General features: G+C 47.3%; 1 protein-coding gene across 1 annotated transcript in view; it reads right to left on the bottom strand.

Moving 5' to 3' along the window:
• Positions 1-18,998, bottom strand: part of UBASH3B (ubiquitin associated and SH3 domain containing B) — a 75,990-nt gene that overhangs the window by 15,897 nt on the left and 41,095 nt on the right. The window contains exons 2-6 of the mRNA XM_054803061.1: positions 11,369-11,422; positions 10,605-10,791; positions 9,895-10,093; positions 7,572-7,741; positions 5,130-5,338 (exon numbers count right to left, since the gene is read on the bottom strand). Of these exons, the coding sequence (XP_054659036.1) occupies positions 5,130-5,338; positions 7,572-7,741; positions 9,895-10,093; positions 10,605-10,791; positions 11,369-11,422 (819 nt within the window). The remainder of the gene's footprint in view (positions 1-5,129; positions 5,339-7,571; positions 7,742-9,894; positions 10,094-10,604; positions 10,792-11,368; positions 11,423-18,998) is intronic.

Genomic DNA, 18,998 nt, shown 5'->3' with positions numbered 1-18,998 from the left:
CTGACCTTCTAGCCTTATCAATTTCATAACTATTTATTTTATTCTTGGTGAGTTCCCAATAAGGGCCAAGCTTGCTCCAAGGAACTGTTCCTCTCACTGCCCAAATGCAGACAGAGCATCAGAGGTCAGGGCAGCAAATAACTCTTGAGTTATGCACAGTACAACTCTGAGGTGCAACAGGGGTGGTGGATCTTGAAGAGGAGTTAAATGTAGGCCGGACAGCTTTGTGGATAAGCTGAGGGAAATATTACCAGGTGCTGGGGTGAGAAATCATGTCTAACCCTCCTCCGCAGAATATATGCATGTGATACACTGCAGGCAGAAGTACAGTTGGAGCACGCTTCCAGCTGGCAGGATGAGGCCAGCTCTGATCCAAAAGCTGCCTGAGTGCATTAGTGCGTGCCAAGCCCAGGGTGGCTAAGCCCTGAGCAGGAAGCACGAACAGACTTTTATCACTGTAGTAAGTGGTCAGCTTGGAGTGCGGGTGCAGCTAGCACAGATACATCCTCACCGACCCGAAAACTTGAATATCTCAATATGAGAAGAATTAGCTAGGACCTATCTCTATTGCTGTACAAAGTGGATGTTGAGCCTGAGGTCTCTGTCCTTACTTCTGTGTGGCAGCTTCCAACCCCTCATCCCATCTCAGCCCTTTCCTGCTTTGCTCTTTTAAGGATGCTGGCTTGGAGTATACTAAGGATTTGTTTGGTTACCCCTCTTCCCTTTACCCCCAGGAGCTGCTGCACAATTTCTGAGACTTTCTTTCTCTCTAAGCCCTTATTAAAAGGCCACGGACGCTGAACTATCTATTTATAGATGCTAGAATTCACTGTGAATAATGATGAGGCAAAGGCATGCTATCTTGCTGTGTCTGGAGGACAGCCACCAGTCTGACTTCAGTGGTATCTCCTTGATGTTGCTGGAAAACAGAAACCGCTGAAGCTATTTCAGCTTAGCCATCTTCTAAGCATAGGTCATTGTTTGGAAGCTTTTCCCAAAAGCTTGTGGTTCCTCTGCTTGGCAAACAGAGACTGAAGGCAGACAACATCATCTACTGTCTTCTGGATGGTGCCTTGCCTTCACTGCTCTATCAGTGGTACTGCTGTGTCCCTGGAGGCAATGTCTCCCCAGACAGGAAAGGCCCCTTGAAGAATGGAGATGCTTGCAGCAGAGGATGGAGAAAGGATCTCTGTCGTGGCACAACAGCGCTGGTCCTCAGCTCTGTGTAGGAAAATACTCTTCTGCCACATCACTCATCATTATCCAGAGAGAGGGATCCCTGGGGAAAATGAACCAGCCATTGTTGCAGAGTGGAAAAAAACCTACTGAGGCCCAAATATAGCTTGAAAAATTAGGGCTGCTTTTCCTCCCCTTGGTACTTGTGCCAAGTCTGATTTCCCAGGCTTATTAAAAGGGTCAAGGAATAGCTTTGGCATCTCACGAGGAGCTGAAATAGACTGCGGTGTAATATCTACAGCGCTTCTATCCATTTTGGGGCAGAGGAGGTGACTATTTCTGGCTTTGCTGGTAATGGAAAAGCAGTGCGGGGAACCATCACAAGTTTTAGCTTTCGAGCGGTGCTGGGTCCACAGATACAAAGATAGCATGCTCACTTCTACCATATACCTTTACATGCATATGTGAAGGGCCCTGTGTCTTGAACGCTTGGTTTTTGTGGCTTCTGTGGGGCAAGTAAATTCTTGTATCTTTGCTGGGCTTCCCACTTCCTCTGGGCTCCGTGCGCTGAGGGTGGAGAGTTTCTTCTTTTGACTTGGTAGCCCACTAATCTTCAGGCACAAAAGGCAACTTAGAAAATACCCTGAAAAGCAATTTGCTGGGGAGGTTTTAAGGTGGACATATATATATACACCTTTAATACTGGCTCTGTAGCTTGGATTCATCCCAAGTAGTTTCAGCTCACCAGTAGCTTCTGCTGCTACCAGGAGAGGATTTCCACCTTGATACCATAGAGGGGGAAAAGTATTTTGTTTTTAACATACCTATGGCCAGGTCCTCTCCTAGGCTCAGTCAGAACAGATCTCCTGACATTGATGCAAACACAACCAGTTCCTCCCCTAAGGAGAGTCCAGTGCTTGTTTCAGAAAGGAGGTTTTTCACTCGCATACCCTTACTGAGGGGATGGCAAGAATGGGTTACACAGACTTAGGATCTGTCTTGCATTGTGTGGGATGCTGAAGCAGTTTATCTTCCAATTATTTTCCAACCTATAGCACTGATCAGAGACCAAATGTTTCTCCTCACTGTTACCAGCAGGTCCAGTCCTTGGCATGAAAAGAAATCATGCAGGGATGTGCCACAGCCAGCAAAGAAATGTAGTTTAGGTGTACGGAAAATCCTTGGGGTTTGCAGAGTAGAAGTGATACCATTCCTATTTTTAGTAGACAGGGAAAGGATTCAGACCTGGAGTCTCTCAAGACACAACCTGGTTTCATGGGCAGAAACTCTGCCCTGAAGGCAAAGCCCTATTAAATAGTTCATCAAGCTTGTCTTCTTAGTGATGGCAGCCTGTTGGTCTGCAGCTGAGGTACAGACCTTACTATAGGGCAGGGACATCGTTCTGCTTTACGTTTGTACGGTGCTAGCGAGGAAGGTCTGTGTGCCGGGCAGGGCTCTTGAGGCACTATTTGGATATTAGCCATAAACCCCGTGTCCTGCAAAGGCCACAATGCAGCTTCTGCCTCACTTGAGCAGTGCAACAGGGAAACCTTTTTCAGGTGAAATGTGCTAGCAGTCTAATTTTGCTGCATTAAAGATTCGATCACACATTTTGCCTGTCATATCTCTTGCGTGGTATAGCCAGGGTGCTGCAGCCCAGAGTGAGCTGTATTTTCGTGACGATCTCAATAATGCATGATTTTCACTTGAAGAATGCAGTCTCTTGTGACTAGGAGGGAAAGCTCCATGGCTGTTATTTCTTCCTTCCTCTGCAGGGATGAAACAGAAAGCGGCTGTGTACACAGAGGCAGCACAAACCAACCCCCAGGATCACAGCATCGCTCGCCGACAGCAGCCTTGGTCCCAAAACCTTGAGCTGGGTCCCATCTTCTGCACCGCGGCCATTCTCCTGCAGTCCTGGTGAGTACTGCCATGCTTACTTTCATATCTACAAAATCAATGTATCTGTGCGCCGTTCTTCTCTTACCGCAAGGATCCTACTGTGAATACCATGGCCTAGACGGCAGTGGGGCTTCTGTTGTCCTTTGCTTGCTATATTGTTTTGACCAAATGACATTCTGTAACCTAATATTCCCCGTGGGAAGCCGTTGTGTAAAATGAGACTGTTTCCGGGTATATAATAATGTTTTTGATAAATGCTCCATATTGCATGCTCCAATTCATGATTTATAGTTTTTAGCAGTAAACAGGGAAGAGGCATTTCCGTTCTTTGCTTGTCTGGAGGCAGAGGTGCTGGAGTTACAAAACATTTGGCTTTCCTTTTACTTGCTGCTGCAATAGTGATTCTTTCCCATGCTACTCCCTAGGCCTCAAAACTCTTCCAGGCACTGTAAGAAAAAAAAAAAAAGCAGAATCCACTAGAGCAGGCTGCTGCACTGTATAAGGACCTGAGGCCATTTTAGCTGGCAAATTTTAGGTGAAGAAGGGATGGTCTTGCTGGATTGGAGAGTGGAGGGTCTGGATTAAGTCCTGTCTTCATACAAACCCTCTGATTGCCTTTGCCCACGTGTCTTGATTTTCATTTCTTTAAGCCCTGGTTGCTGGAGGTCTTTTCTTTCCTCGTAATGGAAGGTGAGTTGAAGTTTGATGGTGACAGTCTCAGTACGGATAGGTTTGTTCTGTTTGGCTAACATACGGATGAAAGCCATTTATTAGTGGTGTTCCTTTCAAGGAGGGCAGGCAAGAAAAGAATAGATGGTTGTGACAAGAGGGGTAAATGAGTGATCTCTTGCTATGCTTGTCCCTGCCTGATGGACTTCTGGGCTGGGAAGGACTCAGGGCTAAGCCAGGGATGGTTTACAGAAGGGCAGTGGTCGGTGGCTGTCACATCTGGAAGCCAGCCTGCTAGCTACGACTGCCCTGTGCCTGCTCTCCGTCCGTCATTCACCACGTTGCATGCGTCGAGCCTGAAAAGTCACAGGCAAAGAAAAATACTGCTTGCCCTTTTTGCTCTGTTTCCTGCATTTTGCTCGATTTGAGGAGTCGTCGGATTGGTTCCTACTAAGTGCCAAGTTAGATCAGTTCCTCTGGCTGTCCTGTGCTGGCATGGGTTACCAAATGCTTTCCCCTTCTGCTCAGTCTCTCCCCACAGGTCATGTTTGCCCCCTGAAATTTGAAATACGAACTGTCTGTGTTGTGTTCTGTATCTCCATCCCTTCCCTTCGTAACTAACCCGCTCGCTGGTGTGATCGTAACCAAACTTCTGTACCTGCATGGTGCTTAGCAGGGGGGCAGCAGGTAGGAACGTGTCTGTCCCCTCTCCTTGTCATCTTGTGCTCTTAGATACAAACTACTCCCTATGCTCCAGACTTGTCAGAGGTGTTTGAGCGCTCAGAGATGCGGCAGTGCCCAGACCCACCCCTCAAGCACTCGTTTTTTATTGCTGTTTAACTAATTCCCATCAAAATCAAGAGGCATAAGGCACAATCTTATTCAAAAGGTGAGGTCTGCATTCTCGTTGAAGCCAACGGCAGGCAGGCAACTAACTGCTACTGAAAATCTTGCTGAGTATCTTAAGAAACATTGCTGATCCCGAGTCCTTTTCCCCAGAGAATTATACACAGCAGATCTCACTTCCCAAATTAATGCTCAAATTTAAACCTTCCTGATTCTAGTCCCACCCCAGAGGTGTCTACACAGCAGTGGCTCTACAGGGGCCATCTGCTCCAGCTCCATTAACCAGCAGCGGTGATCCTATGAGTAATAGTTGCTGTAACAGCTTAGCTGAATAAATCACATCGTCCTCTAATCCCATGCACAGGGACAGCATCTGCTCTTCCTTCACTTCTAAGACAGGGCTTTGCGTGCCAGTACGTTTCCCCTCAGCAACCTTCTCAGCAGCCTTGGGAGACTCTTCACTTACCCAGGTGAAATCCCAACTGCTGAACCTCCTTTTTGCAGTGACAAAACCTGGACTGAGCAGCTTTACCTACCCGTGAAACACCCAGGTCCCACATTCATCTGCCTTCGTGATGTAATTTTCAGGCAGTAGCCCAGAACAGCCAGTTGCAAGGGAAATGCCATAAATCCAGCCCTCACTCGTACTGGTTTGTTCCACTGGGGACATGAAAATAAAATCCCCTGGCACCAGCTCCAGTTCGTCATCATTCTGGGGAGTGTAAGGATAGATCACTTGCAGAGTCTGAGGGAGAAAGAGAAGCACAAATGAATGAAAGGATTGTTAATGGAAGGGAACCTTGAGCAGAGCGGGGCAGGTCCATACTGGACCTTTAACCTTAGCAAGGTGTGAGCAGCTCTCCCTGTAATGCATCACTTTGTGCTTTATCCAGGAAAGCTTTACCTTCAGGGAATTCCTGCCGCTTCCCACTCTTTGCTGTTGGAAAGCTTTTCTAGGTATTTACTCCTTCTTCCCTCTTTGATTCTGGTCATGTCTTTGATATCCAGGAGGGAATGGGGGGGGGGGTGGGGGGGTGGGGGTGTGTGTGATTTTTTAGAGCGAGCAAAAACATGACTGTGTGCTTAAACATAAGCACCCTGTTAAAAATGGAACTGAATTCTTATCGGGACCTGGAATTTACACAGCTCTAGTGGTTAGTGACTATTTTTTGTTTACCTACTCGTGCTTGATCTGAAAGGGCAGTTCTCCTTGTTGCTGTTGCTTTTGAAGACAAGGCAGAGACACGGTTGGGGGGCTAACAGGTTTGACTCTGTGACACCCTGCTCTCAAAACTGGTCATGAGAACGCACAGGGCAAAACACAGGCAGTGACAAATACTGGGATGTGGCCACGCTGTTTTCTTTGTATTTCCTAACGTGAACAGGATTAAGTTAAAAGGTGGGGGAAAGATCGGTGAGTATCATTCTGTAATCTTCTCTTCACTGGAGCATAAGGAATCCACACATTAAATGTCTGTCGGTAACGTTCCTTGAAAAGGGCTACAGCAGTCCCCCATTTAAAAGGAGAACAAACGTGTTATTGTCCCTGGCCAAGCCTAACTTCTGCAATGGCACCGTGCAAAGAAAAACCATAATCTGCTGAGCGGCTCTGATCTCCTGACGGTGTCAGCCCGTTTGCTTGCTAATCATCCTAGACTATTTGTGGTATCTTCAAAGGAAGACGGAAACTAGTCACTGTCACCTGATACCACAAGGGCCAAGCTTCCACACACGGCTGCCTGAAGTTAGATATGCAAAGATGTGAGCTGGTTCTCATCAGCAGCTCCCTTTGCAATCACTGATAGCGTTGACTACTTGCAGCTTCTAAGGGACAAGATGACTCTTTGGATAGGAAAGGTGGCTGTCACGCATGGGGAGCATGGCCTGGGCTGGGGACGAGTGCCGTGCACGGGAGACTTCAGCTCTCCAGAAGCTTCGGCACCTGTTTACTCTGCGGTGCATCGCGTGCCGGACTAAAATCACCTTATCCCGCTCCGCCACAGGTTTTGTGTGTGCGATTCTGGACAATGCACTTTGGTGGGACTAATCACCTCAACCTCAGGAGTCAAGCTCGCTGCCTGGGCAGGCACCTTTTGGAGGTTCCCTCCTCCAGAAGTTGATTCATCTTATCTCGAGACAGACATCTTAGGTCAGATGATTCACATTCTGGGGGTACCTGTTTCTCTGCACTGAGCTTCAGCGCAAAGGGAGCCGCAGAGTGGCTCAGACTGAGAGGTCTAACGCGGGGATAGTTACAGGGAGGTGAGATGAACCTCATGCGTGGTTTCTCTATGCCCAAGATCACAATCTACAAAATAGAAATAATTTTTTTTTTTTCCGGTATATTGTGTTGGAAAACAACGTTGTTAAGAAAACTATGTTAAGACACTTAGATACTGCAGTTATAGAATCCGGATGAGGAACTGAAGTATATAGGCCATGAGGGTAAATGTTTCATACATGATGAAAGTAAATGCTGTGATTAATAATAATGTTGAGCCTGTACAGAAAAAATAGATGGCGGGCAGGTTATGATACCGGCCTGGTTCTTGAGATTTCAAACCAGTTTACATTGAACTAACAGGAGAGTCATTGTTAGAATGAATTAATCCAACAGGACATTGTTCCCGCAAGAAGCAAGAAATGAGGTGGGTGAAATAGCAAGTCTAGACAGTATGAGTAAAAAGCACAAACAGGCAAGATGGTCTGTTTGTTAAGATGACCGGTGGGATGCGGGAGATCTACGTTCTGGGTGTCCTTGTGGGAGCTGAGGCCAATTCCTTAGCGTCTGTGTAGTCTGTGCTGCGTATCCGTGCAGCTCTCAGCAGAGGACACGGGACTCCTCGTTCGGCTCACAGCTTGTGAGCGCTCTCGAGCTGCAAACGCAGCTAAAACAGCCTGCGAGACTCTGCTAGGTCCTCTTTTTTTTTTTTTTTTTTTTTACAATTTTTGGACTGAAACAAGCTCCAAAAATTTACCTCGTGATTAACGAAGCGTATGTCTCGGGAGAATATCGCGGCGACCCAGTCGCAGCCCAGCTTGACGTCGATGTTCTGCGCTAACTTCTCCAGCGTTGGCAGGTGGCTGGTCTGGAAGTGATAGGCCAGCGTCACGTGGAGCTGCTTCTTGTGGGGCTCCACGTGAACATCTGCAGCGAGAAGATGTCAGTTAACAACAAGCGCCTCTCAAGATTAGCGGCTTTTCGAAGGCGTAAGAGTGCCCGTTGCCTCTGAACGGGAGCTGGGAGCAAAACTTTGAAAGACAAAGCTTAAGTGGAACAAATTGTAGACCAGTTTCTGGAAAGGCTTTGGGGAAGTCAAACATGAGTTCCCTATATATGTTGCACCTCGGGTCAAATTATTAAAGATTTGTGGTGTGATTCAGTTCTGAGTCACGCCACGGTGGTAGGCAAGGCATCCTTGCCAAACTGCCAAAACTCATTTGCATTCAGAAAACAACGGGTTTCTGGATGGTGTGAAAACAATCATTGTAATTTTGAACGAACTGACACTTTTCCAGGAAGGGGGTGGCCTTTCTTTCGTTAGCAGATGAGGATCTCTCCAAAACTAGCAAGTTTAAAATCATAATTTTTACCCTCCCTCCTCTGTTCTCTCTCCTACAGTAGCAATTACAAATCCATGGAATTTACAGGTTCATGTGAGTTGATTAAATCTTTTCCCTGGACATTAGTTTGCCCACTGAGGGTGAGGTATTCCAAAATTGTGGAAACAGACATGGATATGATAATGATTCAAAATGTTCCTGCAGAAAAAGAACCTGTATTAGGAAAAGTTTCCAGGAAGCAGAAAGGTGAAAGTACGTGCAATATTGGGACTCGTCCAGTAGATGTGGAAATCATAAAATAGATTGTTTGCATGTAATTTATTCTTGCTTATTCAACCAAAAATTGCAATTAAATTTGACTGATTATTCAGTCAAAATTGCAGCTATTCAGAGACTTGGCTCAAGTGCCAGCCAGGGGTAGCTTTGCAAGCTCATCCATCTTTTTTTTTTTTTGATCAGCAAGGAAAAATATGCTCTGGATCTCTGAAAAAGCCCCAGAGACTTCAGTGTGATAACACGACCAAGCTGTGGACCGCAGTTCCCCTAAGAATGAACCAATTTGGTCTGAACTGGAGCAGTCGCAGGGGCAGAAGCTTGCTGGAAGCCACTGATGCTTCCTTTTTCTGGGTGGGTTTTGGGGGTAAGAACTGCCCCTTCTGACTATGTCGGTTTGGAGGGTACGTCTATGCTGTGCAGGGGAACACTTCTACCGCTCTCAGGTGGCCGCGGCAGCCCAGTGTACCTGTGCTTGTTGCTGCCTTCCAAAATGTGCATTTGTAAAGATAACGGCCATTTCCTCCCTCTTCTAAAGGGAAGAAAAATTCTAGGTCACCGTCAGGTGAAAGCAATGCCTTTTGGAGGTGTGATGAACCTACGACACATCTGTATCTCCTCCTCTGAACCTGTAGCTGCTCTGCATGGTGCGCCTGTCTAGCGTGGAAACACCCCAGGGGCTCAGAAGTCGCCTTATCTCGATGCACTTAAACTCCAGGATGAGCCTGTGGTAACGAAGGACTAAACTGGTTGTGCTGTGACTAGTCTGGGGTGAGCGCTACGGTGACGGAGGCGGGGAGGATTAGTCAGGGAGCTATTACAGTGCTCCGATGCTGTTCTGACTTCCAAGTTTGGGGGTAACCAGAGGACACCCAGACAGCCTGTTCAGCAGTGGAGACCATCGGAGCACGGAGTGCTCTGGTTATTTCCCCCCTCCCAGCTCCTGATCGGTTCACCCCTCCAGAAGCAGTAGAGGACCAGGCAATGGAGCCAGCCATGTGGGTACCGAGGTTTGAAAAGGTTCCCCTTAGGCTGCCAGGGCACTTGGAGTCTTCTCACTGTCCTCTTTACATCTCAGAAATACAGCAAAAAAACCACGCGCAGCTTTTACATGGCTGAGGAAAGTTTTGTGGCAGTGGCTTGAGGTAGCGAGTGGAGCAGGAAATGCTCAGCCTTGCAGACAGCGTCTATCTGAAAGGTTAAGGAACCACCAAATGTCAACTTCCCTTTCAGGAGATAACACTTGAGACGAAGTGTGAGGTGATCTTTCAACTGAAAAAGCACTGAAACCCAAAGCACCCCATGGGGTGTTCCTCTGGGGCTCCTAGCCTTCAGGCCACTTTTAAAAATCAGGTATTGGCTTCGTGAGCTTTGTTGCTTCATACCATCAAAACGTTGGTTTCTGAAAACACCCACGCCTCGACCAAGCCGTGAGCTCTTTGTAGGTGCCACATAGTCACTCACCTGCTTTAGAAGCAGCCTCCGCAGCGAAGTCTGCAGCAAACTTCTTGAGCACCTCAGCACTTTCTTCCTTGACAAAAAGCCCAATGAAGTTTGAGGATGTGTAGAGCTCCAAAGGCAGAGGGGCAGGGAATTTACATTTCCACCGCATCACGGTGGCCTGCAGAGCTTCAGTGAGAGCATCGACCTTGCTGTCCTCACACTGCCAAAGGAAAGGCGACAAGCGTTTCTCAGGTGGAGAATCACTCCTTATGCCTGTGCTTAGCTCTCTAGCGCACTCGGTAGAGAAAGGAAAGGCTTGGGTGGGCAGGCGTGAATGGTCTACCTTTGCTTGAATGCAGCGAGAAAAAGCACGGGGACGTAGCAAAAGGTATGTTTAGAAATCATCTGCCCTTCCGTTTTCCTCAAAGCAGTATCAGCTATCCCCAAGTAACCTTCCTAACCCCCCCCCATTCTAATGTTAACGATCATTTCAGATGATGAGAACTTGGTCTTTTGCTGCTGCTCTTCCCTGTAAAAAACCCACTTAAAAACCAATTACCTCCTTAACAAGCCCAGGCACCAGGCAGTTCTGGTAATAACCCCCCCGAACCCCCCAGCACAAACCCTTCTGCAGCGACCGAATGAAGCGTGTAACGTCTCCAGTCTGGACCTGGCAAGGGCTGCTCATGAATGCATGCATAAAGGCAACGGAAAGAGGAGCTCTGGTTTACCATAAAGAACTGGCAAAGGGTGATATGTGGGAAAATGTTATGGGCTTTGTTCTTCCCACAGATCTGCTTTGACTGCTGCCAGAACTCAGACAGCTTCTGAGCCAGGGGGCCGGTGGGGCGCAGGTAGAGGACGTACTCCCGGGGCAGGGTGTCATCTAGGAATGGGTCACCCACATGGGAGAACAGCCTGAGAGGGAGAAAGAAGTGTCAGACTGACAGATAAAGACTTTCCCCCCCCCCCAGCTTTCCCTGTCCTCACTCCCGTTCGTTCTCCCTTTGTGGAAAAAATCAGCTCCGGCAGGTCAGGCAGAGAGGTGCACTCTCTCGCTTGCTGCCTATTACCACTGCTAAGTAATAGAGAAAATTGGGTTTTAGTTCCAGACTGAGGCTCTGAAGATCTAACCTGGGTCACCGCTGCTGTCTTCCTGACTTTTGGTGTACAAAACATAGGGAGGAGATCGCTAGAAATGGCTCAACGTCTTTGAAAAGGCAGCTCTCCGTTTTCTGTTTAGGTGCTAGGGTGGAGAGAGTAGTGGTTCCTTTCTCTCACCTTTTTTGCTATTACTCGAGATCACCAACTCTCTCAGACAAGGCTTGTTTCTGGATTGCTTATTTCCAGCACTTAAATAATGGCTCAATATTTATGCTATTGTATTTCAGATAATGCCCCTGTTTAAACATCCCACATTCTAATGGCTAACATTTTAGGCGTTAATTTCACTCATTTCTTCTACTCTTTTTAACATTTATTACTTAATACCAACCAGTCGCATGCTGCTTGAACACTTCTTCCACCTGTTGATGCCAGTGCTTTTTGTCTGAAGAGAGAACAAAATAAAAAGAATATTTCAGTGATGCTGGATTTATACGGCTATCGTCACATCTATTGCCTGAACCCGCCTCCTTGCCGGGGAAGGGTTGTAACAGCGTGTTTAGAAGTGGGATACACTTTCCAGACTGATTCTCTCAGCCCCGGGACTTTTTTTCGGACGTGCCGCCTGTGAAATCGCTGTGCGCTGTTTGAGGAGCAAAGTCACGCAGCCTGTTCGAAGTATGAGACGCGGACCTCTGGGTTTTCCCTGCTTGGCCCGGTGTTTTTCTGGATAGTGAAACCACCGGCTCTTGGCACTTAATGACCTCTTTGCTGGTCGTTTGCTCAGCACGAAAATCAAAAGGTTTGGGTCTGGAAGTGCAGACGTTGCAATAGCACCGAGGACAAGAAAAATTCGACTGCCACCAGGGGGCACAAACCAGAGGTTTTTCAAGTTAGAATAACCTGCCCAAATCTGCGGGCTCCCTTCAGCCCTTGCTACGTTGAAAGCGCCCTTTTGCTTATTTCCCTTCAGGATGCCTATAAACACCTTTTCACTCCAGCTAGGAAGACCCAAGTCTTCTTCCGTTCAGCACATTTTTCCAGTTGCAGAACCAACCGGCCCAGCGCTGTGTAACTTAACAACAAGCGTTTTCCAAACGCTCGACGTCAGCATTGAAATGCAGCTGTGGATCACCTCAGCTTTGTAACTACTAGAGACTGCCAAAATGAGGGATTCACCCAGAATCCAAATGGCATAAATATTTAGCAAAAAAATTGTGAATGAAGGAGGAAGAAAAGGCTAGAAACGTTAGGGTCGTGGGACAGAACTCAGGCTCTCGGTTGGATGTCAGGAGGCAAATTCCCTATGAATAGGTGATTTCAGAGCTTCCTACTTAAGGGAAGAAGGGCAGCATTGCTCTCAAACAAGTGCTACAGATCCGGTAGGAAGGAGGCCAAAATGAACGGGATGGTGGTTAAATCTAATTAAGCGGCACACGTGCAAAATGGCGTGGGTGGAGGAAGGTCTGAAGAGCAAGAAGCCTTCGCAGGAGGAGATAGCGGGGTCTCCAGGCAGCTGTCCCCTGAAGCCAGGGAAGAGGAAGGGATCCTACGGGTGGGCAGCACCAGAAAAGGATCTACATCCTACAGACGCACCGCGCTGCGCCGCTAGACAGAGGTGTTAGACAACAGGGAATGCATTCGGGCACCAGCGCAGCTCCCAGCGAAGGTGAAAGCCCCCGCCGGCTGCCGTTCGGCGTGCGAAGCACAAGCCGGGGTACAGCCCGGGGACTGACAAAGGCGACAGCCAGTTGTATTCTGCTGTTATTAATTCGGCCGAAGCAGCTGCCTCCCTTTTGCTCTGTGGGTTGTACGCCGTGCCTCAGTGCTGCCTGCTGCTAGCGACAGAAAATCTGACTGAGGACAGGAAAACAACTAGTTTACACCGGCCAGCCTCAAGCCCGTAACCTTATCTTGCTAAATATGGTATGTTACAGCTTGATAATAGTGCAAAAGACTTGCTGACATCTTTAAGCTAGAGGGAATGTGTCTGACCAAAGGGACAAGATCAATGTACTATGCACCCCGGGTTTTTTGCTGCCCGAAGATGCTGCTGGTTGGTTATTGGAAGTGGATCCAGGTGAGGGAAAAAGGTCACGACTCCAGGTCCAACCCGTGGCCCCAGCATTAGGGCAGCTGGGACCATCCAGCATTTCTTGTTTCTGCCCATAGTGCTGTGTAGGATGTTTACTGCGCTTCTGTCGCCCTTTCTGTCTGCAGCGATGACTTTCGAAAGCACTCCGATAACCATGTGGGAATATGCAATGTTACCCACCAGCTCGTAGACATGTGTTGTTGACTCAGCTGCGTTTCGGCTCTGCCCTTGGCTTCCCCACCCCTTGAATATACATATTTTTGTTCATTTTGAGAGTAAGAGGAAGGCAGAAAGATAATGCTGCAAAAAAAAGGGCTGTGTTGCAAATGTGTGATTATGAAAATACTTCCTCCTGAAGCATTTTGCTGCCCTTATCTGCCAGCATTCACTGGAGATCAGCAGAATGCAGGTCCAAGCACCTGCCTTCTGGAAGGATGTATCTTGTGCGGTCAACATTGTAGTTTGGTCTGGTTTATCTTGCTGACCCTCCCCTAGTCTGGCTCAGATGCACTATGCAAAACAGCCGCTGCTTTGCTTTGAAAAGTAGTTCAGACAAGAGCAAAGAGTAAAAGGTTCTCCCCTTGCACAGGCGGGGAACCTTTCGGGGAGGCTGCTCCTTGAGCAGAGCAATGGCCGGCCGTGGATTTTCCCTACCCTGGTTTCATCACCCGTTTCTGTTGTGTTGCCTCTGCTCAGTTCGCCTCCCCTCTTGCCTGGCTTGTTTACGCTCTTTAAAACACGACTAAAATGTGACTCTTCTAACCGTACATCTTGTCACTGAAGCGCCTGTCTGTGCTGCATCCGAGGTAGTGAATTAAAAACGCCCTCCTGCTAGAGCTCTGGCTTTGAAATGAGCAGCTCCTCCTGTTGTAAAGCGAGGGCAGACAAGCTGGCTCTCACTCGTTATTTACTCTCTCCAGACCCCAGAGCAGATCTCTGAAGGAGTCATGCACAATCTAGCAGGACAGACGGTTCTGCCACCCACCCTTGTTGACTTGTTCGCTTAATGAATTGATGTTTCCTTGGAACAAATCGCACAATAGAGCTCTGCTGGAACTGACTGTAGCTCCTTCTCCGCTGCCTTTGTGCTCCCGGGACCCCAAAGGGCGTTAGAAAACATTAGGCTGGGCCCCACACGCTTTTGTTCCTGCGTGATTTCAAAAGGTGCCTATCTCTTCCACGGGGACAATAAACTCCCCTTTCAATTTAATTTTCAGCGCGAGGAGGAAATACTGCATAAAGCAAACAAAAGCCAAGGTATATTTTTATCACGAGACCTGAAGCTGACTTTTTTTTTTTTTTTTTAATTTAGTGCTGGCAATGGTGACGATGACTGGTAGCCCCTGGTTAGTCACAAAACAGGGCACACACAGCATCCTTCCCAAACACCCTCCTCTGCAGCCACCAGCCAGGAGAGGACCTACCCTCCAGGTGCTCCAGCTCCCAGACCTTGAGACCTAAAAGTTGAGTGCTCAAAACTAGTCACAGCTATGTTTGGCCACTTACAAAAGTGGCCTGATTTTCACAACTGCTGAGTGCAGTGGGAGCTGGAAGACATATTCTGCTCCTGAGAAAATCAGGTCACTTAATTAGGTGCCTAGCGATGGCTTAGGTGCTCGGATTTACTCATGCTGGGTAGCGAGTGTTGGCTGTAGTATTGCAGCTAAAGGTAAGAAGTGGTTTTGTGATGCAGATGCACCAGAAAAGAAAAAAAAAAAAAAAAAGCCAGAAAATAACTTATTTTTCAGAATCTACCAAACCAGCATCGCACAGTAATCATTTCTGGTCATGCAAAAATTGCAGCTGGATTCAGATAGGAGGTGAAGAGCTTTGTGCAGCATTACTAGTCCCTCAAGCCACCCAATGCCTCCATCTCTTAACTTCTGCTGCCTCTGAGATAAAGTACAGGGAATTGATTTAACGACGCACAGCAAAATGTAATAGGAATTTTGAACCAGAGAGCAAGGGAGATGCTACGTCCGACTGCAGGTCTGGAGACGGAAGCTTTTAGGGAAGGGGCAAGAAGATCCTAACAGCAGTGTCTCCCAAAAGCACTACAGGTATTTTAGCCACCACAAAGAATCAGATGTTTTTGATTCTTCAACCTCAAAGGCCTCCCTGTGACACTCTTCAATGTCAGGTCACAAGGAAAGTCTTCCTCTACTCAATCCCTAGTTAAACAGCATCAAAATATTACTAGGAAGCATCCCAGCTAAACAGTTGACCCCTTAGCCTGAAACATTACAGCAGAACCGGCGTTGCTGCCCTGGAAGACATATAAATGTGTAAATGGCGCCCATTTTAACCCCAGCCCATTTAATGGGAGAGCACACAGCTCTGCATGCTACAGAACGTAGCTCATTACTGTTGAAGGATTTTTGGCTTCCTGCAATTTCAGGGTAGAAAAAAAAGGCAACAGGGGAATGTCATTCAGCTAGGAAATATATATCAATAAACATAAAGTAGAATGGCAAAATCCCATTTACTTCAGAGGAAATGACTGTAATGGGGAATGATGCATTAACCATAAAGAGAACCTTCAGTCTCAGAAGCACCACACAGAAATCCTTCCTCTGTGAGGGCTCAGCTCTCTTATTCTAGTCCAGTTAGAAATCGGAGGGGGCGTATGGCTGCCGGCGGTGCCGTAACGTGTGGGGTAACGAACTGCCACGCGGGACAGTTAATGCAAACAGCACAAAAGCAAGCGACGGGGGTGAACTATTTCGAGATATTTCCTAATCTGCACCTGGATCGTACTTTATCACTAAAAAGGTATGCAAACTTTGGGGTGTTGATGCCCACAGCAGAGTTCAGCTGAGGTGCAAGGCGCTGTGCTGGGGAAGGCGAGCGTGTTCGTGCACGGCGCAGGGTCCCCAGGCTCCATCACGGCCAGGCTGGGCCGAGACATTCGAGCCCTTCAGGCACCTACAGAGCAGAGACCGCTGCGGGCAACCTCCTCTCCTCCTCGCGCGTTCAAATACACCAAGGCTGAGTCACGCAGCCGGTCTGAACCCTCGGGCCCAGAGAGCCTGTTTGTTCTCCAGCAGCAACGTCTAATTCATAGGAAATTGGCCTCTCCGGCTGCCGCTTAGGACTGAACTTCCCCGTTTCCATCGGCTCTCCCTTCGCTGTAATAAGCAGAGATTTAAACCCTGCCGTCGGCAGAGCCGACCGGCCTCTGTTTGTAAGAGGGAGCTTGCTCCGCTTGCACGTTGCTGCTCACAGAGGCGGTAGAAAATGCCAGCGGCAGCCTCTACCTCAGATCCACCCACAGCTTGTCTGCCTACGGACGCACCAAGGGATTTGTGAATGAGCAATGGAAGGATGGAGGCAGCCCATAAAAGAAAGGGAATGACTTAAATCTTCCCTTTCATTACGTGCCTCAAGCCTAGGCAAACTTCTTATCCGTGGAACAAAACCCCTCGGAGGGATGAATTCATCATTTCAAGGAGCCCTGCATCTTTGGCCCATAAAATATTTAGCTGTGTAAATGAAGATTTTTTTTTTGGAAACTGCATTAGACATGATGGAAGCACTTGGGTCTCCTCATCATCAGGTTCAGTTCAAAGGACTACCTGACGTGATAAGATAGGAATTATGGAGCTTAATTTATGCCAAATGAGTTTGAAAGAAGAATGCTGCCACATATTTTTCGTGGGATTATAAAGTAGGCGCCTTTATTTTTGCTTGTGTGCGTGTGTATAAAGTGCGTGTTTACGTAAACAGATATTCAAACAGGTATATACCTATCTATTTAAAGCTTGACTTTTTTCAGTCTATGTTGGGTTTGTGGCAAAAGAATAGAAAACAAAATTGCTGTCTGGCTCCAGGGAATGACAGAAAAATAGGCCTTTTCTCGCTGCGGCTGCGGTTGCTGTTTGGAGCACGCCTGTGAGTCCAGGTACAAGTCAGAAGCCTAATAGTGAACTCCCCCCCCCTTAGCTTACTTGTGAAACTCAGCCCTGGTGCACGAGGTCCTGAATTCAAACCCTGCTGACAGCAATATGGACAGGGAAGCAGTTATAAATTCTTTGCAAAGAGCAAAATTCCCAGCTTTTTTTTGGGTGTGTGTTTGTTTCCAAAGTAGCCGTCGAATGACCTTTACAAATTCCTTCATTTTTGCTGTTTTCATCAATTGTTTATACCATTAACAGTACGATAGTGGAAACATGTCTATTTTAGGCTTTCAATAAACAATTGCACATTGAAGAACAGTTTTGCAAGCAAAATTTCTGTCCATCTAATGGCTTATTTGATACTCAAATTCCAAATAACTGACCACGTGTCTCGCGAATTGCTTAGCTGTTCTACACAGAAAAATGGCCACAATGAGGTCTTCTTTCCAAGTGGTTTTCGATGTGGGTTATTCAAATGTGTTCCTCTGAATTCTCAATAAGCAGAATTCAGTTGGTCACCAAAAATCACATGACATCGTTTTCTGTTCTTATTTGGGTGACCTTACTTCTATAAATAGGGACAGGACTGTAAGATATCACTAGGGATCGAGTTCCTGTTTAGGGTAGGGGGTTGGGTAGGTTCCTTTTATGCAGTTGGTTAAGAAAATAACCAAAAAACCTGGGTGTTTTCGCAAGACAGAAACCCCTCTGACACGAGCGCGTGGCAGAAGAATTACTTATTCTTCCCTTCACTGAGCTCGATCCTTCAAGCATTACCTTAGCTTATCCTTCTGTTGCTGTCTGCACATGACGGAGGACATAAAGTCCTCCTCGTGTTTAACCGAGCGACTCTTAATTGCAGCCACATCCTCCACAAAACGCGAGTTCGTTGCTTTACGCCGCGATCCCCTTAGGAACACGCCGTTCGGTACGACGTCCCCAATTTAGGTCAGCGGATGCAATAAGCGGATCACGGCTACGTGAAGACCCAGGTCTTGCCTGAAATGCAGGAACTTTCAGAGGACTACAGGGAACTGCCCGACTGCACGGTGGCTACGGAGGCTGCAAGATTTCAAACCGTGCTATATCCTGTAGGTCACATAAATATTTATAGAAGGTGCCTGACAGCGTGATAGGGCTCGGTAGTTCTCTTCCTCCTCCTTCCCGAGGGGTGGCTGCTTACTCCCAGCTATTGAATACCAAGCTCTGGTAATGGGAAAGAGAGAGAAATGGGAAACGCCATCAGAAGTAAGTTTGGGAAAGGCGCTGCTATGTATTTCTAGTTTCCGTAATATTAAAATGGTCATTTTTCAGAGGACGGTCCAGCTGGCAAACTGCAGTCTGGCCACATGATGATGATGAGACTGATTTTTAAGTGCAAAGAGTGAGGGCCTAGGCGTGTGTGTCTGTTTTATGTGTTTATTTTTTTTAGGTTATGTAAGATTTCCCCCCCCCCCCTTCTTTAGCACATGTGCACGAAGTCATTCCCCTAATCCTCTGCTTAGCCGGCTTGTTAAAGCAAAAGAAGAGGGAAGTACAGCCTCATAAAAAGTGTCCGGGATAAAGGCAGGAATGTAGCAGCCATTTAACATTTTTAAAGAGATACACAGTTTAAAAAGGAAACAGGATATTATTTTCTTTAGAACAATAACAGTACAGCTTTTTATGAGGCATGGGCTTAGATGTCAAAGTCCTGAGCTCGCAGTTGCCAGCCACTGCACCAGGTCCCTGCGTGACAGTGGAGAACGAGGTGTGGGCATTTTGGCCAATTTGAATTGTTTCCACATTACCAGCATCCTCCTGTCCTTTTATTCTGTACTTCAGGTGCAAACCCTTGTCATTAGGTTTGCTTCCGATCATGATGTTGTTTTTCTTTTTAGTTTTTGTCTTGGATTACATTTGTTGTCTCTCTTCCTAGCTCACTTCCTTAAGCTTTTCTCCCTACGTGTGAATCTAGAAATGTACGGCTGCTCAAACAAAGAGCAGCAGCGTCTGAAAATAACAGGAGTCCTGAAGCTGGAGATTTAAGA

Source organism: Grus americana, chromosome 24 (genome assembly GCF_028858705.1).
Source record: "Grus americana isolate bGruAme1 chromosome 24, bGruAme1.mat, whole genome shotgun sequence".
Classification (NCBI taxonomy): Eukaryota; Metazoa; Chordata; class Aves; order Gruiformes; family Gruidae; genus Grus; species Grus americana.
Note: the sequence above shows the minus strand (reverse complement) of the source record. Positions and strands in the feature narration are given on the sequence as shown.